General features: G+C 41.5%; 1 protein-coding gene across 1 annotated transcript in view; it reads left to right on the forward strand.

Moving 5' to 3' along the window:
• The window catches only part of NEB (nebulin), a 216,959-nt gene that overhangs the window by 161,713 nt on the left and 31,625 nt on the right, over positions 1–23,621 (forward strand). Inside the window, exons 124-144 of the mRNA XM_061135714.1 lie at positions 508–606; positions 914–1,024; positions 5,019–5,123; positions 5,794–5,898; positions 6,155–6,259; positions 8,476–8,580; positions 8,738–8,842; positions 9,480–9,584; positions 10,563–10,667; positions 11,896–12,000; positions 12,630–12,734; positions 14,161–14,265; positions 14,645–14,752; positions 17,374–17,478; positions 19,015–19,119; positions 19,551–19,655; positions 20,283–20,387; positions 20,476–20,586; positions 21,473–21,583; positions 21,797–21,898; positions 22,005–22,109. Of these exons, the coding sequence (XP_060991697.1) occupies positions 508–606; positions 914–1,024; positions 5,019–5,123; positions 5,794–5,898; positions 6,155–6,259; positions 8,476–8,580; positions 8,738–8,842; positions 9,480–9,584; positions 10,563–10,667; positions 11,896–12,000; positions 12,630–12,734; positions 14,161–14,265; positions 14,645–14,752; positions 17,374–17,478; positions 19,015–19,119; positions 19,551–19,655; positions 20,283–20,387; positions 20,476–20,586; positions 21,473–21,583; positions 21,797–21,898; positions 22,005–22,109 (2,217 nt within the window). The remainder of the gene's footprint in view (positions 1–507; positions 607–913; positions 1,025–5,018; positions 5,124–5,793; positions 5,899–6,154; positions 6,260–8,475; positions 8,581–8,737; positions 8,843–9,479; positions 9,585–10,562; positions 10,668–11,895; positions 12,001–12,629; positions 12,735–14,160; positions 14,266–14,644; positions 14,753–17,373; positions 17,479–19,014; positions 19,120–19,550; positions 19,656–20,282; positions 20,388–20,475; positions 20,587–21,472; positions 21,584–21,796; positions 21,899–22,004; positions 22,110–23,621) is intronic.

Raw genomic sequence — 23,621 nt, forward strand, 5'->3', positions numbered from 1 at the left:
TGGAGGTAAAATAGTGTGGAAGTAGGGGACCCCACATTTCTCCAAGTAGTAAGAGAACCACTTGGGAGATACAAGAATTGCTGACCACCGTTCTACATTCAACACCAAATCATTACTAGCACCTCACTCCAAGTGGCCTCTGTCCTAGTCACATTTAGTATCTTTTTCTTGCTTACCACTACTCCCAGCCCCTTTCACCACTTCCTATTGTCACTTTTTTTTTCGCCTTGAATGTTTCCTTCTCATATAAGACCAGTCCACTTAATCTATGGTATTTTTCATCCATATAATAATAAAATAATAGCCATGTCCTCTTTTCAGGTCAGTGTTACCAATTTAAATTTTAAAACCCTGTGATTTCCTTGAGTTCAAGCAAACTCAGAGGACAGGGTGGATGTGATGAACCAAAATGAAGATCCTTCAGTATAAAAGTATCGCTACTCTGTCTTAATTGTTCGTGTTTTGAATTTGCTCACAACCAGCTATGTTTCTATGTTTGTGACACAGATTAAATACAAAGAGGACTTGCAGATCCTGAGGGGACTGGGCTGCTTCCTGTATGACACTCCAGACATGGTCCGCTCCCGGCACCTGCGGAAGCTCTGGGTGAGTGCCCCCCACCCCACCCTAGCTTCACAGGCTGGGCAGGAAGAATCTTTGTAGCTTCTGTTAAGGGGAAATTTGCCCTCAACCCACTGAGCAAGTCATGACTCACTTAAGATGAGGTATGCCTCCTGTAAAAGGTAGTGAGCTTAGTAAAATGACGAATGGTCTTTGGTCCTGCCTGGGAAGACACCCAGGACACAGAGAGGGTCACCGCGGCTTGCATGTGCCCACCATTTGAATGCATGACCACGACTTGCAATTCTTGAAGTAATTAATCGACTTTCATTCCCACTGTTGTCTTTTTAAGTCTCACTACCTATACACCGATAAGGCAAGGAAGATGCGGGACAAATACAAGGTGGTGCTCGACACTCCGGAATACAGAAAAGTGCAGGAACTGAAGACACATCTGAGCGAGGTACGTAAATCTGTCACCATGCGGGCCTCATTCCTCTAAGTGATCTTTTTTCAGGCAATCGTACTAGGCCCAAATCCCCTTCTGCCTTTAATTACAGAGTGTGGCCACCCCGTGTAAACCAAGTTGGTTGACCTCACTTTGCCTCAGTTTACTTATTTTGTCCCTTTTTAATAAGATGAGGCTGTTGATAGTTGCCCTACCTATAGCTGAACATCTGCACGATTTTGTAGATTAAAGAGTCCTTCTGTCTCACACTATTGTCGTAGTCTCCAAACTGAATTTATTTCTGAACTTTCTCTGTCATTAATCCCTGCAGTTAGGACTCTAATCATGGCAGTGCTATCAATGGCTTTCTGCTCTGCTGCCCTCTCAAGTTCCAAAAGACTCAGTTTCATTTTCATCTGCCCCACCTTGCACCAAGGCTCCTGATTGACTGCAGTTAGCTGTGCACAGATGGGACCCTTTCACCTCTGTTGGTCTGTTGAAGATTGGCCCCCCATCTTATTTCCATGTGTATCCTATAGTGCTTTGGTCATAACAGATGTCCATGTTTGCCAGGGACTCAAAGGTGCTTCCTAGAGGTAAGGACATGCCACAAACGTAAATGGTCAGTGGGCCATTCTCCCTCAGCCCAGTTTGTCTTGCAGCCTTATTCATCAGACTCCATCCAGCTGTCAGGTCACTTCATTAGCTCTCCTTTCTCAGTAACTCTGATGTGTGCGGATTAGGAATGACTGATGTTCTTAGACTTAGAGGAGCCCTGGAAAATCAAGCATTGTCTTCAGTGGAGAGGAGCTGCAGCCTCCTAGACTCGGAGTGAGCCAGGGCAGAGGATGTCACCCTTCAGCAGTTACAAATGCTGCCCTGAGCACGTCTGCTTACCTGAGTGCGTCCCCCTGTTATTTCAACCAGTGCTAGCACTCAGATAGGAATGCACGTGGGGTTTTCCCCCTCTGTAAAGGTACCTCTCCACTCTTGCTAAGTATCAGAATCATCTCTGAAGTATTTTAAAACTGCCATTGAGTGGACTCCAATCCCAAGCCCCACGCTAGACTCTGATTCTCTGTCTGGATATCTGTGTGCTTTTAGCTGCTCCATAGATAGTTCTAATATTCAGCCAGCACTGGAAACCACTGCTTTAAAGTATTACATCTCTCCTCCAGCCACCAAATAATTAAGTTGTTTGGGAACTTAATGTGCTTATTGGTCTCTTTAAAATACCTTTACTTCTCTTAGCTGTCTGGGTTCAGAATTATCTAAAACTTTAATTTCTCTTCTTCCCAATTCCTAGTGTGATTTTGTGCATATTATTCAATAACATTGAGGAAGAAAAATAGGCATTTTTTTTTAGTAGTGCAATTTCTCTCACACTTGCCACACTGTAGAATGACCTGGCTTGAGAAAATACCAATTTGAGCTACTACCTTGGATTCAGAAGGTCTGGGGTAGAGCCTGCAAATTGTGCTTAATAAGGGCTTTGGGGTTTCTTTTCTAATTGAAGGATAATTGCTTTACAATACTGGCTTTTTTTCTGCCATACATCAAGATGAGTCAGCCACAGGTGTACATACGTCCCCTCCCTCTGAACCCCCCTCCCACCCCCTCCCACCCCTCCAGGTTGTCACAGAGCCCTGGTTTGAGTTCCCTGAGTCAAGCAGCAAATTCCCGTTGGCCGTCTGTTTTACTAACGGTGGCGTGTGTGTTTCCGAGCTACTCTCTCCACTCATCTCACCCTCTTCTTCCTCCCCAAGGACTTTGGGGTTTTTAAAGATCAGGAAAGTTTTGGAAACACTGGCTTAGTAAAAAGTTGATGACTCAAAGTTCAACTTATTGATTTTGGAGTTGTCTTTAAATTGTGCAACTTTTTGACATGTATTTATTTGTAGTACTGGGAAGCAGAGATGTTGTCCCCAGGAGCATAAACAATGCATACCAAACAATGCATGCCTAAGTACAGGGAAAATATACTTCAAAGGGAATTATAGAAATGGCATGGAGGTGAGTCTTGGTTCCAAATTTACTTCCATTTTGTCATGTGGCCTTATCTAATTCACTTCAACACCCCAATTTCCTGAGCTAGAGAATTAGACTAGATGATGATTTGGGCTTCTTTTAGACATAAAATGCCATGCTTTTGTGGATTTGGTTTATTCAGAAATTTAGCCTGGGAGAAAGAATACATTTCTATTTATCTCCTTTCTTTCAGTAGTAACACCAAAAACAATCCCAAGCAAATGAGCTAAATTTTGTTTCAACTTGTACTTATATATAATTTAGATGTAAGGAAATGGACACGTACATACATATGTATATACATATTATTTATTTCCTACATTTTATCTGTTCAACCAGCATTTTTATTCACGATTAGGATAAATTAGGGTTTATCCTTGATTTAGACTTTCTAGTTTGCCTTATTATATTAAATAATACCAAATAGCCTCAATATTTATTAGTGAGCTATTATTTTTCAGATCTTTTATCTAAATACAAGGTGATAAAAGAATGATAAACTGAGCTTCTGCAATCCATGGGCTCATAATCTCTGAGAAGAAACAGACATCAATAGGATAAGTAGTATCCTACAGGAATGATCAAGACAGTATGGACTCTAGGGGTTCTTCAGGCAGATAAGACAGGAAAGAAAATTCTAGGTAGAAAGTATTTGAAATTGGCCATAATGAGTTCTAGAACCTGGGACGGGTTTCAGATAGCACATGGGGAATATGGAAGACCGTTGGGAAATGAGATTGGAGACCTAGGATAGACAGGCCGGGTTATGAAGACTTGTGGTTGGTATATTAATGATCTTGGACTTGATGAGAAGTCATTGAAGAATTATTTCCGAGCAGGATAGTCTGAACATTAAGACCTAATTAGTTCTGAACTTTAAGAAAATCTTTTTCTCAGGCTTGTTAAAGACGGGTAAGCCCTGTGAAGTATCCAGTAGAGGATTTGGGAAGGTGGTTTAGAGGCTCTTAAGGATGTGTAGTAACAAATGGTATAGGAGGCTGAACTAGGGCGTTGGCAGTGGGAAAGAAGAAGAAGGTCATATTTAAGAACTGTCACAAAGTTAAGAGTCCAGGATTCATGACTGTTTTGATGTACAGATGAGGAAAAAGGGGTCTAGAATGACTCCCCAAGTCTCTGGCCTGTGTGGCTGGGATATCAAGGAGCTATTTAACAAAATTTGGAAGCCATCAATCTCAGACTGATGGTTGAGGTCCTGGGTACAGATGAGGTTATCCAAGCAGAATGTATAGGGTAAAAGGGGCCAAGCCAACACTTAACTCCAGCTAATAGCTGTCTTTGGGGGAGTGCAGGACCATAGAAGGAAGCTGAGGAATGCCTAGAAAGATGGGAGGCCACCTAGGGGAGAACAGGGGAATGGAAGGCAGAGAACAGAGTTCAGGAGTGAAATTGCTGAGCAGTTACAGTTGCTGCAGAGAGGCATTCTAGGATTTGGCAATTGTAATGTTTGCGGTAGTCTTAATGAAATTCACTTCACTGGAGTGGTTGGGTAGCAGCCAAACTATTCCCTTGAGAAGTTAATCAAAAGAGAAAAGAAAAACACATAGTCTGCTTGGTTGTGAAAGAAAGAAATAAGGCCTTTGGCAGAAGTTGGAAAAGACTTGATGAAAAAAGAGGGACTTGGGTCCATTTGTAGAAGAAGGGAGAAGGCTGGAAAATCAGGGCTGAAGGTTTAGAGAGTCGGGGGTAACTGCTGGAACAGGGTCCTAGACAGCATGAGAGAGAAGGGACCAGGAACATAGCGGAGGCTGGGCACTTGAACAGGCTGCAGAATGTTTCTAATTTTGATACAGGGGAAAAAGAAAAGGAGAGGGTAAATAAAGTATTGGTTTGTTGGACAGAAATTGAGGTTGTTGCAGTGGGAGAGTCCCTGCTTTGTCTCTGAAGTCAGCAACAAAGGCATCTGCAGGGCACAGAATCTGTCAATGAAACGGAATGATGGTTATCACTATTTTATCTCCAGCTGGTATACAGAGCAGCAGGAAGGAAGCAGAAGTCAATCTTCACTTCAGTTACTGATACACCTGATCTCACCAGAGCCAAGAGAGGGCAGAAGCTTCAGAGCCAGGTAACGTTCATACATGAAGATTCAGAATCCTCCTGGGCTGGCACCATGGGGAATGTGTGTGTGTGTGTAGGGGGGTGGTTCTGTGTTCCTGACCACTCCTGTCAGTGGCAGACCCTCATACTTGGTGGTCCTGATGCAGCCTCATGCCCTTTAACTTCAAGAAGCTGTTTTCTCTGGGGGCAGTTGTCACTATGGTTAGGTTTCACATGAGCAGGTAATGCCATGCCGTCTTTTCTAAGTTCTACACAATTTTAATCATTAGATGAGTGGTGTGTGGACTCCAGGTGCTGAAAGTAAATTTTTAAAATTTGTTCCATAGAACCTATCTTTTGTCCAAAGACAAATGAGACCACATTTCATGCATTCAGGCAAAAATGGAGGAAAATATGTTGAGGAATCTATCAGAATCGTCTCATTCTTCTGTTGGCATTTTATCACATGTGTTTCGATTAAACCATACTCAGCAATAAGAATATTAGATAACTAGAGTGTGTACCTGTGTTTCTTAACAGGAGACAGAGAAAGAAATAAAAACACATGTAACAAACAAAAGGGCAATAACAGGTAGATACTGCCCTTCCATTTTAGGGTTAGAAATGAGTAAAGAGGACTGAATACTAAGTATAGTGTTTTATCTCTATAACATATGGTCCCTATTCTTATTATTTAGTATCTATATGTTGAACTCGCCACCAAAGAAAGACCCCATCATCACGCTGGAAACCAGACCACAGCCCTGAAGCACGCCAGACACGTGAAGGACATGGTCAGCGAGGTAAGTTGGGAATTCAGCACTGAGGCACTGGGCAAAGAAAACAGATCCTTCATTCAAACCTTTACCTGCTGCCACTGATCAGAGAGCTCCTTTCTACAAGTTGTGCTCAGCAGTATCAAGACACAGAAGGCAGAGCTATTCTCTTAACAAGCATTATCCATTGTGTCCCTAGGCTGGATCTGTGACATGGTTGTATGTTGGGAAGGCTGAAGACTCCTGAGCTTAAATTTCTCTCTCTTCCATCTTCATTTCTTAGAACAAGTACAAGATTCAATATGAAAAGATGAAGGACAAGTACACTCCGGTTCCAGACACGCCAATCCTCATCAGAGCCAAGAGGGCTTACTGGAACGCCAGTGATGTATGCATCTCTGCCTTCTTCCTTCTGCTGTGAGGGGGCAGCCAAGGTGGTGGTACCTAAGAAGCATGAGATATTACAGTCACATCTGTAATTCAAAGTCCTGCCTCACAACATGAATCAGGAAAAAAAACAAAAACACAAAAGCCAAACAAACAGGCACAAACAATACCCATTTGTCAAAGTCGCTAAGAGAGATGCTGAAACCCTACTGCTTTTCTTGTTACTCTTCTGAGCAAAAATATGACCCTTCTGATTCTTTGGTAGCATTTTCTAGGGACACTTGATGACTAATTGTTACTTATCTATAAAATGCTGCCCGGGGAGCCAGCCAAACATAGTTTCAAATCCTGATGCTGTGATTTGCCTGCTCTATGACTCTGTATTTACCTATTTTTTCTGAGACTCTTTTCTTGTATTTGGAATGAGGATAAGAATTGTGATAATTAAATTAGACTAAATTTCAAGATAATGGCACACATTTTTAAAACAGTACTGGTCTCTTAGTTGACATTCAGAAAATATTTGTTCCTCCCTTGATTGCTAAGTCATGTGAATGATACATTTGTTAGAATTAGGAGGGACAGATTTTCATCTCCCATACCATATGATCAAGGACAAGAGTACCTTTCAATGGTAATGAGATTTTCTGTTAATGAAGGTGTGAAATAAATCAACCCTGGGTAGATGGCCAGTCCTTACCAGTTTTGTGTCCCAGAACCCAACTGTGAATTCCTTGCACCTGTTACCTGAACTGGGGTCTCTGGAGGACTGCACTTGTTGGGACTTAACCCAGCTGAAAGTTCAAGCAACCCCATCACCCTCAACTTAGCAACATAACTTTAGGATTTCAAGGCATCTTAGCAAGTTACAGTGATCCCTAAACTGAATTGTGAAAAGGTACAGCAAATTGGAACAATATCTCAGTTCTATAATATTGTCATAAATTTTAATTTGCAGCTAAAAGGAGTCTGCTGGTTGGAAAGAGGCCATGTCAGTTTGCTTAAAATATAAGCTGAGAAAGTTATAAAGTGTGAAAGTGCTGGTCACTCAGTGTGTCCAACTCTTTGTGACACCATGGACTGTAGCCCACCAGACTCTGTCCAGGGAATTCTCCAGGCAAGAATACTGGAGTGGGTAGCCTTTCCCTTCTCCCAGGGATCTTCCTGACCCAGGGATCTAACCCTAGGTCTCCTGCATTGTGGGCAGATTTTTCTGAGCCACCAGAGAAAATCATATGCTAACCTCAAAATCAATTTGCTTGGATATTTTTTGTCTTCTTGTGACATCCCCATCTTAATCACTTCAATGTTACTGTAGAATATTAATTTGAACCAAACTTACTCACTTGCATCACCACTTCTCAGAGATGTCCACACAGTGAAATTGGCCCCTGGAGCTCATTTTACACCAGTGTAACAAGGGTGGTATCTCACATTAAGTTCAGCCTATCTACCATGGCTATCCCCACAAGTAGAGTGAAACGATCTTAAGAGATTACCCATCTGAAAAACAAAGTTAAAGGAATCCTTCAATATGTGTTTGCTCAGCTATCCAGAAAAAAAGGGTTTGTTGAGGTTGCAAACAGTGTGCTGAGAGAAGTATTCATTTAGTGTAAATGAGATGACTCTTCTGTGATATTCCTAGGCTCAAGTCAGAGCTATATCTTTTGAAACATCACAGAGATAGAGATTGTAATGAAATCAAGTTCAGGATTGCTCCATGGATAAGACATTTTAATACCAGGAGTTAAAAACTAAATCTTTCTTCTTTTTCCATGTACATTAGTAGGTCTTGGGCTCAACAAAATTATGCTTTTTTTCCCTTTCTCCTCCCAAATGAGCTTTTGGTTTGCTCATTTTGCATCTAAATAAACTTTTTAAGTACTTTTAGATTTATAAAAAAAGCTGTAGCAATAGTATAGTACAGAGTTCCCACATAGCCTACACCCAGTGCCCTATTGTTAACAGCCTACGTTACCATGGGACATATGTCACAAGCCAATATTGATGCATTATTTTTAACTAAACTCCATACTTCATGCAAGTTTCATTAGTTTTCTCCTAAAGTCCTTTTCCAGGATGTGAAAGAGCTTTTTGATCTCTCCCAAATTTATTCAAGAGAAAAATAAGAAAGAAGACAAGAGAATTCAAGGTTAAAAGAGCTTAATTATACAATTTGGTACTTTTTCACAATCCATGTGCTTTTTCTCTTTCCAGCTACGCTATAAAGAAACATTTCAAAAGACCAAAGGGAAATACCATACTGTGAAGGATGCTCTGGACATCGTTTACCATCGCACAGTCACAGACCACATCAGCAAAGTATGTCCCTACTCATTTCTGCTTGTGTTGGACTCAGTAACCCACCATCATTTTTGAAAGTACCTCCCTTTCCTAAAACTCTCTGGAAACAAGTGGATTTTTTTTTTACGTTAACTTTGGATAAAGTTAACTTTACGTTAACTTTGTGGTTTTACAGATAAAATACAAGGAGAACTACATGAGCCAGCTGGGATTCTGGAGGTCCATTCCTGATCGCCCTGAGCATTTCCACCATCGGGCAGTCACTGATGCAGTTAGTGATGTGAGTTGTGAAATCTGTTTTTACACATAAATTCATATGCCCACATGACTTATGAAATCAAACACTGTATAACAATTGATTGAAACTTGAGTAACTTTTAGCTCTTGTGTATGGATGTTTAAGTCCTAACACTCATTGCTGAATAAGTGAGCTTCAACTTGGGAGACAGAAAAATGTATTCAAATTTATCAGTCTGATTTTTCTTCTAAATGTGTTACATCATATTACATGGCTGGAAATGATATACTTCAGCTAAACAATAACCTAGTTTCGATCTACTGGAGAGACTACTTCATGAAGCAATTAAGACACATAACAATGCTCATTTAGAAAGAAATTTTAGTTCTTTCTATGAAAATACAGCTGCCAGCTTAATGATATACTCTCTAGGAAAGTATGCCTGTTAAATTTGAATTGCTTTAATTGGTATTAAAATGAAAATTCTAATATGCAGTACAATATACCATAAAGTGGGCAAAAATCAGTATTAATGGAAACACCTCTTAAATAATTATTTCTGTACTTTATTATTCCATATACCTCACAGTCAGAGCTTCTATTTGTTCTACTTTTGTTGATCCTGACCTACTGCTATTTGGAGGTAGGTTCTTAAAACTCTTTGATGTTCTTCTCCCAGGTAAAATATAAAGAAGATTTGACCTGGCTTAGAGGCATTGGTTGCTATGCCTATGATACTCCCGACTTTACTCTGGCTGAAAAGAACAAGACTCTCTACAGCAAGGTATGCATCTACTCAGGGATAATGGCCACATCCATGCAGTGTACGCCACTGCCCACAGAGAGTACTAGAAATGAGGAAACAGCTTCTCATATTTCTATCTCTGTCCTTGCTTCTAGCCCCTAAAGTAGGAGCACATACTGCGTTATTTACTCTACTCAGGAATATTTTAGTGCTGACCTCATTGACAACAGTAATCATTTATTTATATCATTCCTTGGAATTTGATAAAAGGCCATCTCAGTACAACTCCTCATGGCTCTTCCAGAATTTCCTTCCTAGTAATATGTCTCTGGGTGATTTGATATGGCAGCAGATATAAAGTGAGGTTATTTTAATTCACAAACTTAACATGTGACTTGAAGCAAATAACTGTTTTTTATGGCCTCATTTTCCTACTTAAAAAATAAAGCAGTCAGATTAGTTTCCTTTGAGTTCTAAAATAGAAGTCAGCAAATTTCTCTGAAAGGTGCCAGATAGTAGATAGTTTAGACTTTGTGGGCCATGTTCATTCTGTTGCATATTCTTTGTTACAATCCCTAGAGATAATTTTAAAAAATTGTCTAGTTCATGGGGTTATTTAAAAACAGGTAGTGGTCTAGATGCTAGCATATTCTTACTCTAAAATAATTATCTGACTAATTCCTGGAAAACTACTTCTAATTAAAGAGTTAAAAACTGCCTTCACATGCACATGGAAATACCTTCAAAGTAAAATAATTATCACTATAAATATTGAAACAAAGAAGAAATTGATTTGAATTTTTACCCAATATGGGAATAGATCCAGTTGACATCTATTCAATGAAAGTATGTATTTGGGGGCTAGTTTTTAAGGCATTGGGGTGGTATGCCCTTCATTGCTTTGGGAGACAGAGTATGTTCAGTAATTACTTGTTAACTCTATGAATGAATTAATCACATATGTCTCACTCTTAATCACAACCTGCTATCAAGTAACCATGTTTCTGTTTCCTCTAGTATAAGTATAAAGAGGTATTTGAAAGGACAAAGTCAAATTTCAAGTATGTTGCTGATTGTCCAATCAATAGGCATTTCAAGTTTGCGACTCAACTAATGAATGAGGTACGTATGACCTGATCCAGTTAAACCTATTAACTTCCCTTAGTAGTCTATAAGTGACATTTGATTAAAATGCAACACATAAAATGACAGGAAAGCCTTTGAGTCTTTGGGAAGACACATGATATCCCTGCGTTATGGGCTCTGCCAAAAGCAGGAATGAGAACAAATGCAGGGCCTGTGCAGAGTGGAGTGAGGGCCCACAGCACGGCCTCTGCCGACACTGGCGTGGGGCAGCACAGCCCTTTGGGTGCCTCTCAGCTGAACTCCCTTCAGCAGGATTCTGTATAGAGTTGGGAGGCCCATAAGTTCAAAGTTAATTTAGTATCCCTTACCAAGGCCCAGAAATGGCAGCCCTAGTCATGTAGTTGTGAGTCACACATTCAAACATGCTGCCATAGTTACTCACACATTGCAGAGAAGTGTCCATTTGCACTTGAGATGTTCCTCTGTCTTCTACCCAGTTTTTTGTGGAACTGACTTTGCAATAGTTTAAGTTAAATTTAGCTTAAAATGATGAAATAAGCAAGCTATGAATTAACGTATGTTTGAATGGTTTTACATTTAATTTCCTGTCTTTGCATTTTCTACAGATTTACGTAAATTCAAAAACATTAGAAAATTAGTAAAATGAATCTAAAAAAATGAAAATATAGCCAACGGTATATTTATTTCAATGTATTTCTTTTTTGTTTTTAAATTTGCTTTATTTTCAGTAGATTTCCAGGTGGGATGACTCTGAAGAATTACTATCAGTAACTTCTTAGGAAGACAGTCTTGATATATTTTGTTTCTATTTTTCTAACTCATAAAGTATTTCCAGGTCTCTTTTATAATAAGATAAATTAACTAGTATTAGAATGTGTCCATGAATATGCTTTTGATTTTACCAGCACTAAGTAGTAAGCCAATAGCTAGTCAGTGCCTTATTATAAATATAGGATGTCATAAAACCAACATTGCTAATTACATCATATATAAAGATGGGACATTTTAGGCCTAAGGTGCTTCCACTTGGGTATCATAATTGATCTAGCCCAAGCCCCAGCCTTCTCCAGGTGATCTTCCTTTGTTTAACTCTCTTTCCTTCCTGATTTCATTACCCTGGATGCTTTGGGAGCCCACCTCTAGAAAGCACACGTTTCTGGTTCTCTGAAGTGTTTATCTTGGGACATTTCTATACAGCCTTGAAATTGTACTCTTGCTATAATTTGATATGATGTTTGAGCAGAAAAAATACAGAGCTGATTATGAGCAGCGGAAAGATAAATACCACCTGGTAGTCGATGAGCCTAGACATCTGCTGGCTAAGACCGCAGGCGACCAGATTAGTCAGGTACTGTGATGGGGCCGCCTGGATGGCCAAGCAGGACTGCGCTCCAGTTTCTCATGAGATGTCGTCCCGTCTGCTGCAAGGATGTCATAGGTTCTGCCTATGATATTGGGATGTTCTGTTCCAGAGTATCTGTCTAGCCACCCAAAGAGCCCACGAGCTCTTTGAGTGTGCCAGTCTATGCTCTGTGTCCTCATGTGTGCGGTGGTGAAGAGGCGATGCACAGCTGGGTCCTTCTACCCTTCATCCTTCTGGAGGGCCTGTGTGTCAACTGCAGGTGCAAAGTGCAAATTAAGGTGCAAATGCAGAAACAAATAAAAAAATTAATGGAAAGAAGACAGAACTCCTTACTGTATTTTTCTACTCTGATGATGTCATCTTTTCTATGAGGCAATTTTGGTGGGTCTAGCTCTGTTATCGCCCATTCACAAAGGCTATGGTGGTCACCTGCAAATTGACAGTCAGCCTGCTTGGCCTTATAATGCATTTGGTGTCTTCACCCACACATACACATGAGAACACAAAGTTTGTATGCCTACATCTCTTCACTTAGAGGTGATCGGGATATAGAGCCGTCTTCTTTTCTGTCTTCATAAGTCTCTTTTGTGCTTCACTGCTCTTTGCATGAACAGAGAAAATATAAGTCTAGTGCCAAGATGCTTCTGAAACAAGGATGTAATGAAATCCTGCGTCCAGATATGTTGACTGCCCTCTACAACACACACATGTGGAGCCAGGTAATGTCTGATGAGATGGGAAGAAGAGACTGAGAAACCTTGGGGCATTCATCTCTAAGCTTTCCCTGGTCTCCTTCCCTGCCCCCTGCCCAAGCTGGTTTCCCACGACAAAGCTGCATAAACATCCACTCCCTGCCAGTTACCTCTGGATGTGGCCGAGCGCAGTGCTGCAGTGGCCAGCATCTCTATGTCTTCTGACACCTTTGGAACTCCTAGTAAGACTGAGGCTTTTTCAAACTGCCAAAGCTTTCCAAATTGGTATGACATTAGTTTATGGTTTTCACTGTTTGCCCCAAAGAAATAGATTTCTTAGAGATAAAGATCTTAGTTAAATTTGACCGTATTTCAAAGATCTGAATATCTAAAATTTTCATCCAATGTGTACATTGCTCTCTAATGACTACTCTGTACCATTTTGGAGAGATGAGGATGATGGTGCAGCTCTTTAAATATTGGACATATTCATGGTCCCACTTGTGTTTGATACTGTATTTGTTAGGTTATTTCAGCACATCTGTCCTCACACACACATGTTAACAATACTACTGATCACCTTGCCTTCCTACAAGGTCATCTGAAGCACACTCCACCACCTTTCCATCATATGTTGAAAGGTAAATTTGAAGCAGCAAAAAAAAAAAAAAAAGACAATGGTCATTACCTACCAGATACAATGTTAATAAAATGCCATTGTTTCCACACCCCCAAAAAGTTTTAATCAATCTTTTGTATTGGCAGCTTGTTTTATCACTTTACTTTTGTATTAGCAACTTGTTTTATCACTTTAGTCTGCTATCAGACCCGCACATGAAATGAGAATGCCTTCCGATGGACATACTATTTGCCTGAACTTTTCTCTTCATCTTGATGTGATCATCAGATAGTTGTGCATGGAATTTTGCTGCGCTCTTTGTGTCTGCTTGAAACTGCTTATGTGCATGAAAAAAAAAATGACTTAAATTTCAAAAGTGAATGTCTTTAGAATAACTGCTTTGAACTGTATGTATTCATCTTTTTCATCTGTTTCATCTTTGATATGAAAACATAGCTTAAGAAAATATATATTTGATGCAGCTTACTGTGAGTGAACCATTACTTGTCAGACTCCAGAGAGCATGGGTCTAGGCCTGGCTCTGAGATTTCACCCTACACATGCCCTTAGCTTATACTCTTAACCTCTCTGGGGCTCAGTTTCCACATGATATATGGAAACTATCATTTTATTCTTATTATTATTTTCTCACTCTGTTACTCTGTTGCTATCAGAAAGATTTAATATGAAAGCATGGCATCATTCCCCACATCTATGGGGATATATATATAATAATCCTGTTGTTTTCCATGGGACTGTCTCAAAAGGAGAGCTAGAGTCCCCGAAGGCCCTCTCCTACTTCAAGTTGACTTGCTCTTCTCCTCTACAACTTAGATCAAGTACAGAAAGAATTATGAAAAAACAAAGGACAAGTTTACCTCAATTGTGGATACTCCAGAACACCTACGTACTACAAAAGTCAACAAACAAATCAGTGATGTAAGTACGGGGAGCACTGAGTGGTTTCTTGACCTTGCGGGTATTTGTAAATGTGGAAGGGCATTTTAGATGGTTACCTGTTTGGAAGACTCTACCGCCATTTAGTGGGAGGCACTGAATGTCCTACTCTGCTCAGGACTCTTCTTTTAGAGTAAAGCATCATCCCAGCCAAATTAACAGACACCCCACTGTAGAGGCACCGGAGCGTTTAATAGAGTGCTTGCAGAAAGCATGAAAACCTGATGAGTTTATGGGACTCTCTTTCCTTTGTATATACTCAATGGCAATAGCAACAATGTTCCCTTTATATTTTTACATACATTGCAATATAAATTGAGATGCATAACGTTGGCTCTTTCTGCCTTAACATCTCTTTCAGATACTGTATAAGTTGGAATACAACAAAGCGAAACCCAGAGGCTACACCACAATTCACGACACGCCCATGTTGCTGCATGTCCGGAAGGTCAAAGATGAAGTCAGTGATGTAAGTACTGGGATGGCTTTGCAGCCCCTCTCACCTTGGCCTCTTTCTAATGTGATTTAACAAACCCAGGACCAATTTCTATACCTGTGTAACAGTCGATCTAAATTGTAGCAGTTTGAGACAGCAGTCATCCTTTTTTGCTCAGCATTCTGTGAGCTGACTGGGCATAGCTGAGTAGATGCTGTATTAGGTATGCTGGCAGACAGCTGCAGCTCAGGAGAGCCACACAACCAAGAACTGTTTGCTCCCAGCGCTGGCGCCTGATCAAGCTTGGCTGGGCACTCAGCTACTGTACAGACAGGAACCTCTATACGTGGCCTTTGTGGTTTGGCTGTCTCACAGCGTGGTGGATGTGTCCTAAGAGGCTGGAGTAGAAGCTTCCAGACCCATTAAGGGCTACTCCTAGAACTGACACAGAGTCACTGTTGCATTATTTTGCTGGGCAGAGTATGCACACCTAGATTCAAGGGGTGAAGAGATACAGGCCTCCTCTGGGTGAACAAATGGGAAGGTCACATTGCAGAAAAGCATGTAGCGTAGAAGGATATTGTTGAGACCATTTGAAAAATGCAGTGGGCCAAAAACTCTATGAGGACTCTATAAGCTTCATCTCTGCTAAGAGGAACAAGGTAGCCATTAAATCCTAATACTTTGAATTTGAGTAGAAATTATATCCATATATTTTGATATACATAGCTAGATTCTGTGGTGGAAAACTCATCATTTTGGTTGTTCTTGTTCAGTCACTGAGTTGTGTCCAATTCTTTGCTGGACTGCAGCATGCCAGGCTTCCCTATCCTTCACTGTCTCCTGGAGTTTGCCCAAATTCATGTCCAGTGAGTTGATGATGCCGTACAACTATCTCATCCTCTGTACCCCGCCTTTTCCTCCTGCTATCAATCTCCCAGCATCAGGGTCTTTTCCAATGAGTCAGCTCTTCATGTCAGGTGGCCAAAGTATTAGAGCTTCAGCTTTAGCATCAGTCCTTCCATTGAAAATTCAGGGTTGATTTCCTTTAGGATTGACTGGTTTGATCTCCTTGCATTTTGGGTAACAAATAGATTAATATGTTAAAGAACTCCATGGCTTTGTGGGCATCACATCATAAAGAATAGTAAAAGCAACTGTGGAATACCTACTCCAAAGCCCTGACTGAGGCTGGTGCTCAGGAGTTCTTTGGTAGATAAACAAATGGGTTCACACTATTGACTTTGAGTTGCCTAGAAAAGTGTTATATATATCCTTGCACTGTTTATGAAGGCAGAAATGTATAAATCATTTAAAAATACTTATATTTTTCATATAAAAATAAGTTTTGGCACTTCAAACATAAACATTAGGTATTCATAAACATCTATAAGGTAGATCCCCTATGTGGAGCAGCCCATTCTCTCTCACGGGAAAAAAAAAATGAAACAATTCTGCATCCATTTCCTTAAGCTTTCTGATTATAACAATAACCCGAACTGATGAAAAATATGGATGTCCAGGCCTGAACCCTAAAGCTACTGATTTGCTACATTTATGAAAAAGCGCAGAAAATTGTGATTCACATGATCAGGCAAATTTAATAAGCACTACTGTGGCTTCCTTTGGACAGTTTTATTTCAGATTTAACCATGTTAAGATCTAAGATCCTTCTGCAATAATTAGTAAGAAGGCCCAGATGAGGCTTCAGGGCTCTGAAATTTAAAAGGAGCAGAAATGGGTGAAGCTAGAAATTCCGGGCTCGAGGTGAAAAAATGACCAGTTGGCCTCACAGAGGCTAAACCTTCCCTGTTTCTCCCTCTCCCACCGAAACTCACTAGTGGTGGCTCTAGCAATGGCAATAGTGATGACAGCATTCATCCATCAGTACATTGATTCATCAGATATTTATTTGGTTTCTTGGGGGTCTCCCAGGTGGCACTAGTGGTAAAGAATCTGCCTGCCAATGCAGAAGATGCAGATTCCATCCCCAGGGCAGGAAGATCCCTTGGAGGAGGAAATGGCAGCCCACTCCGGTATTTTTGCCTAGCAAATTCCGTAGACAGAGGAGCCCGGCAGGCTGCAGTCCACGAGATTGCAAGGAGTCAGACACGACTGAGTGACTGAGCTCATATGTTTTCTGTTAAGTGCCTGCTGCTGGGAATGAAATACTGAATGATACACAACTTTGCCCGCAAAGGATTCAGCTCAGTAGACAGATAAATAATTACAGCATAAAATGATAACAGCTACAACTACAGGGGTGTGGAAGGACAAGCCTGACCCCATTCGGCTGAGCCACTGGGGGAAGTCTTGTCTTCCATCAATGGTTTTCAAGATGTTCTAAACTCGAGTTTCTGATTTGGGGAAGGGAAAACACATAGACTGCTACCCAGCTGTTCTTTTCAGCACAAGCTCAGAGGACATAAATTCTATGGTAACTCAGTGAACAGACGCAATGTGTCCTGAGGGGGTAGACTCTAAGATCTGAGACAGGATAAGTGCATGTCTACTAGATGCGATGGCTACATCATTTCTTCACAACAGATGTATTCAGTCTTAGGAAGTGTTGTGTACTATAGTTACAGTTTTAATTTTTTTTTTAAGACACTTGTGGGCTGCTTTAAAAAATTAACCTGTGTTTCCTCCTGCAGCTGAAATACAAAGAAGTTTACCAGAGAACTAAGTCCAACTGTACCATTGAGCCAGATGCTGTTCATATCAAGGCAGCCAAGGATGCCTACAAAGTCAACACCAATGTAAGTCCCCAAATCTAACAGGGGTTCATCAGCTTCTGCAGGACACATGACCTATTTTGGCATCACTTCAGGTGGTTGCATTCTAGTGACTCCAGATCAGGGGCTGGGCCCCGGACCATGAGTGATAACGCTGACCTCTAAATGCTCCTATGGTTCTCACCAGGGAAAGGTGGGAAAAAGCAAGGGTGGCCCATGGATATCGTACCCACTCAGCCACTGTGTCAGGATACTGAGAAATGGGAGTTTAATTCTGAAATGAAGGTTACATTTTTGAAAGTGTCTCCAGTCATTTTGTTCTTCTCCTGCTTCAAACTCTGGAGCCTGCTTCTTCTGAACAGAGAACACTTGAGCTGCTCAATGCTGTCAGGAGTTGACCTAGACCTTCCTCCTGCTCACATCTCTCTGTGCTAATTCTTCTTTGTGTGTGATGGGGCATCTTAAGGCCTCAACCACAGAAACATTTTTTGTGCATTTAGATAAGTATTGACTTCTTAAAAATATATGTGGTTATATAATTAAAGATTATAAAATCCAAGCTGTGACCACGAGTGCCACAGAGAATTGTATTTATTAGGGCAAACAAACTGAAATGCCTTTAGGGGCTGACAGGGAGCTCACAGGTGTCCTGAGAATGGACCGAGAGATAAGTAGCAGAATAGATGTGGGACAAAGCAAATGCAGTAAAATGTACATTGTAAAATCTAGGTGCTGAGTATATGGGTATTCTCTGTAAGATTCATGCAACTTTTTTTTTTTTTTTTTTGCAACTCTCCATATGCTTGAAAATTTTCACAATGAAATGGAAAAAATTTGATCAAAATTAATATATGAAAGCATGTGTATCTTACTGTACACAAATGATACCTTGACCAAGAAAAAGGAGAACAAAAAGAGTGAAGAAATGTGGCTGATAGTGAGGGCAAGGACACTCAAATGAAATTATATACACTCTATTCCTCAGATTCAGCCTGAGGTAGCCAGTTCTCCAGCTCAAACGCAAACCTAGCAAGTACACACACCCTCTGAAGTCAGGCTGCCTGGGCTTGAACCCAAGATCCACTGCTCTCTAGCTGTCTTACCTGGGCAGCTTACTTAGCCCCTCTAGACAGTTCCTTAGCTGCTGATTTCATGAAGTTGTGATGATTAAATGAGTTAATATTTATAAAGCACTTTGAGAAGTGCCTGGCAGAAAATAAAAAGTGTTTAATAATTTTTTTAAAGTTGTCTGAATTTAGTTAGAAGTTAAAAGTACTTGACTCAAAATAATTAAACTGCCCTGGCAGAGTTAGTTTGAAAAATCATTTCATCTGGAACCTTTAAAAATTATTAGCTTCTATTTTGAGGCCCAGGGGTCCCATAGGATGACAAAACTAGTTGCGTAAATTGTACAGAAATTTTAATTGGGGCTCTCTTCTTGCATAAAGAACCATGATTTGTTAAATGTTAAAATGCAAGCTGAGTCCCTCTGTACTGTGTGTGTGGGTGTGAATTCAGGCCACTTAATGAACTGACCTGTTTCTATATTGTTAAAAACAGTTGGACTACAAGAAGCAGTATGAAGCCACCAAAGCCTACTGGAAATGGACCCCTGACCGCCCAGACTTCATCCAGGCTGCTAAGTCGACCCTGCAGCAGAGCGATGTGAGATAAGAGAGATAGAACTGCATGACATACCCAGGGCAGAAACGTTCCTCATTATCCATAATTACTGCTGTCACTGTGTTAACCCTAGCTTGTCTGAGATCCAAGAAGGACAGGAGGGTTGTGAAGTGTGAGAGGCAAGCTCAGGAAGTAGACCTGGCCACATAGCTTGGTCTCACATGGCTGAGCCCAAACACTAATGGCTCTTGAGGGAGGCAGGGGAGGACCAGGAAAGCTTTGTCCTGGCCTTGGGGCTGGCGAGGAGGAGCCCAGCTTGCAGTGGACCCAGCCGGGAAACCCTTGCCCCCATCCTGGCAGCAAATCCTCATAGTGCCCTCAAGAAGAAGACTCCCTAGGAATTTAACCAGATACCAGCTTGCTCCTGTGCCTGGCACCCTTTTCCAGCTTCCTCTGCCTTTCTTCTGTTATAGTTTGAATACAAGCTGGACCGAGAGTACCTCAAGGGTTGCAAGCTTTCCGTCACGGATGATAAAGACATGGTGCTGGCCCTGAAGAATTCTATAATCGAAAGTGACGTAAGCATGCGGTCCCTTCCCAGAGGCCTGGCCTCACGCAGGGCTGCCTTCTGAAGCCCAGTCCCCAGGACACCCAGGACTGGGGAGGGCTGCTGACCGGAGCCCACAGCAGTGACTTGGCGGAGCAGGGTGGCAGGAGCGGGAAGCTGTTACAGTCAGGTGGCCGGGCCTGATACAGAGGCTCCACAAGCCAGCCCTCCCAGCCCGCACTGGGGATCTGAGGGCCTGGCTGGACTCTATAAGGGAACACACTCATTTTCGTGGGGTCACAGTCTTCCTATGCTTCCTGTTTCCTCAGCTGGACAGGAGGACTAATAATGCCTCCCAGGGCTTGGGGGAGGGTCCGATGACATTTCAAAGTGCTCTGAACTAAAGCTGCATATATAAAGATTCATCATAATGTTCATTCTGATTGTTATTAAAGCCTCAGCTTGCACGAGATAAAGAAAATCCTTTTTTGGTATTTCCCAAGATTTCTAAACATCAAATCTTATACTGAGTTTAATTTGTTTCTAACTATGTCAATGATGCTACTCTCCCAGCTCTGTTTAGTAACTCAGGAGCTTGATAAAAAATATGCAGGAGACTCAGAGGAACTGAAGAAATGCCTTTTTCTCACCCCTGCAGCTGAAATACAAAGAGAAACACGTCAAGGAAAGAGGAAGCTGCCATGCCGTGCCTGACACGCCACAGATCCTCCTGGCAAAGACAGTCAGCGGCCTGGTGTCCGAGGTACCCCTCCGGCAGCCCATATGCTCGCCTTCTGTCCTGGGCTGACGCCCCAGGCCAGCACTGTAACAAGCTCTCTGTGCTTTCCCAGAACAAGTACAAGCAGTATGTGAAGAAGCACTTGGCGCAGGGTTCGTACACGACGCTGCCAGAGACCCGGGACACTATTCATGTCAAAGAAGTGACCAAGAACGTCAGTGATGTAAGCGCCCAGCCCCAGGACTCTTGGCCGCAGCAATGCCACTTTACCTTAGCATCCAGCAAAAGACTGAAAGTCATGCTTTTGCTCACACACACTTTCTTTTACGTCACTTCACTCTTAGAGCCAGTACCTATATCTGAACTTTGAACACTGGCTTAAAAGACAATTCAGTAGGAACTTCCCTGGTGGTCCAGTGGTTAAGACTCCATGCTCCCAATGCAGAGTCTGATCTCAGGTCGGGGAACTAAGATCCTGCATGCCACATGGCACAACCAAAAATAGTAATGATAATAAAGACTCAATATTTATTGACTTTCCAGTTTTGGCAACTGTGGCAGATGTGGGTTTTACCACAGGATGTCTTGTCTGGCAATAAAGATATCACTACCCTAGTGGTAATAAAGGGAGGAAGCTCTGATAGTGAAAATCTGTCTTTCTCATCATCTCTCTTCTCTTTAAACTGCTGAACAATTTTAGAGAATCAAAATCACGTCTTCATATCTCCCTAATCTCTGCCCACTACATCCTTATGGATAATCCTTTAATAACCATGTATTTATTATTGTATCATGTATTTATAATAAATCATATATTTAATAATTTTTATTTATGAGCCTTATAAGGTTCCCTTTATTTTAAGAAGATGAATGAAAGAGTTTGCTTTGCTTGTAACTCATTCTTTAAAGACTGGTATGTGGCTCAATGTCAGGTACCAGGACAGAAATGAAAGAGAAGAACTAGAATACGGACAAGACACCCCAGTTCCAAAATGACAGCAAAACGGGGAACAATGGATTTTCCTTGAGATCTTCTCACAGTTCTTCAAGTAAAACAATTCTGTTCCCGACTTCCCCCTCCTCACCTAAGTAATTCTGGCTCTTTTCAGACAAATTACAAGAAGAAGTTTGTCAAGGAGAAAGGCAAATCCAACTACTCCATCATGCTGGAGCCCCCAGATGTGAAACACGCCATGGACGTGGCCAAGAAGCAGAGTAACGTGAGTTCCTCTTCTCACTCTCTGGGGCCCACCTGCACCAGGGGATTCCCACACTGGTGCATGCTGGGCTGGGCCCAGTGAGGGGTCACCCGAATTTCTGTATCTGGTGGTTTAAAATATGTGGTGGTGGGATTGATTTGGTTTTAATCAAAAAGGTTCCCTTCAGAAAGTCTGTCTCTCAAACGAGCAAATGTTTTCTTTCTCCAAATGAAGGTCGCTTACAAAAAAGATGCGAAAGAAAACCTGCATTACACCACAGTGGCCGATCGGCCAGACATCAAGAAGGCCACGCAGGCTGCCAAACAGGCCAGCGAGGTAAATGGGTGGTTAAAACGTTGCCAGTCCACCAGGCATCGCGAGCAGGTAGTACAAGGCACCGGCACCTAGAACATGTTGTCCATTTCGGTTTTCTTTGATTCAGGTGGAGTACAGAGCCAAGCACCGCAAGGAAGGCAGCCATGGACTCAGCATGCTTGGTCGCCCTGACATTGAAATGGCCAAGAAGGCAGCCAAGCTGAGCAGCCAGGTAACACACGTGGGCAAGCAGTCGCTCTAATGTGAGGAGATGTTTAGAAACCCTGCAGGAAGAAGTGATTCCCAGAAAGTGCAGTATCAGTGATCAAAGAGATACGGGGTCTTTGATGGCACTCAGGGCTTTGAAAATTATATCACGAAAAGCTTTGAAAATTTCTATCAGATACAGTCACTTTAACTTTTTTATTTAACAAACATATATTGAAAGCTTGGGCTAGGAACTAGGGGGAATAAATGTCCTCAGACTCTATGTCTATGGATAAATAATTACAATTTGGGGTTGTGTCTGATTGAGGTATGCACAGGGAGCTGAGGGGGAATGCCTAATGCTAGCAGATTTCATATTAGTGAGAAGATGGACTCAGAAATGTGCCCAAACTTGATTGCCCCATTACCTAATTTCCCTTGTTAGACTCATTATGTAGAATACTCCTGAGTTATGACAAGTTTTCAGACATTAGATCAGCGACTCCATGATCAACCACCAGATCTTTCAGAGAGCAAGTTTTACTCCAGAAGGACGAGCTCAAGAATATCTTATTTCTTCTCCAATTCAGAGATCCTGCCTTCTTCTTCTTCTTTTTCTTTAATATTTATTTATCTTCTTCTTCTTTACTGTTTTCTCAAGTATTTGTTTGAAGAAATAGGTTTAGGATACCTTTGGTGGTTGTACATATGCCTTTCAGCAATGCCAAACATGGAATCCCAATCTTTTGGAAGATACAAGTAGTAACGTCAGGTGACAAAAGAAATGGGAATTATGAAGAGACAAAAAGTTCAGATGTTGAATGATAAGCAAATATGATTTTTTGTAAGTTTTTAAATTTAAAATGCCAATGCAGTATTTTTATTACAAATTAATGGAATGGTATAAATACTTGAAACAAATATATGAAATCACCCACAAAAAGTAGTGGAATCTCTAAGAATAGTTAAATGTAACAAGAACTTTTCGATTTAAAACACTTTCAATGTGTTTTTAAATCTCCAAGCTCATTTTATTAGCAAGTTAAAAACAAGTTGAAATCTTGAAGACTTCGCTGGTTTTGAAAAGAGCGAGGCCTGTATTTCTAACCTCAGGTGAATCCTGTGATGTGAAGAATGACACCCGACCAGGTGGTATTATGAGCTCCCCTTCTTGGGATTACTTCCTGGGAAAGGCTTCCTCAGGACTGACAGCTTCCTGGTGAGGCCCCTGGTCCAGGAGACCCCATCTGGTGGGCCCTGCCCATTCTGACTTTGCTGTCTTGCTGGCACTCTAGGTGGAATACATCAAAGGCCAAAGGAGAGGGCACGGGCACGGCGCTGCATCTTATGACACCCCTATGATGAGGCAGCTTAAGAGAACTAATGTGCTCATCAGTGATGTAAGACCAGCACCAGCAAGCCCGTATCTCTGTCTTCTTCTTTCTCTTGTCTACCTTCTTAGCCTTGGTCAGGGGACTGACCAAGATGCACTCTTCTTCTGTTGGTCTTGTGTTGGAATGTGTAGAATGCTGTGGAA

Source organism: Dama dama, chromosome 33 (assembly GCF_033118175.1).
Source record: "Dama dama isolate Ldn47 chromosome 33, ASM3311817v1, whole genome shotgun sequence".
NCBI lineage: Eukaryota > Metazoa > Chordata > Mammalia > Artiodactyla > Cervidae > Dama > Dama dama.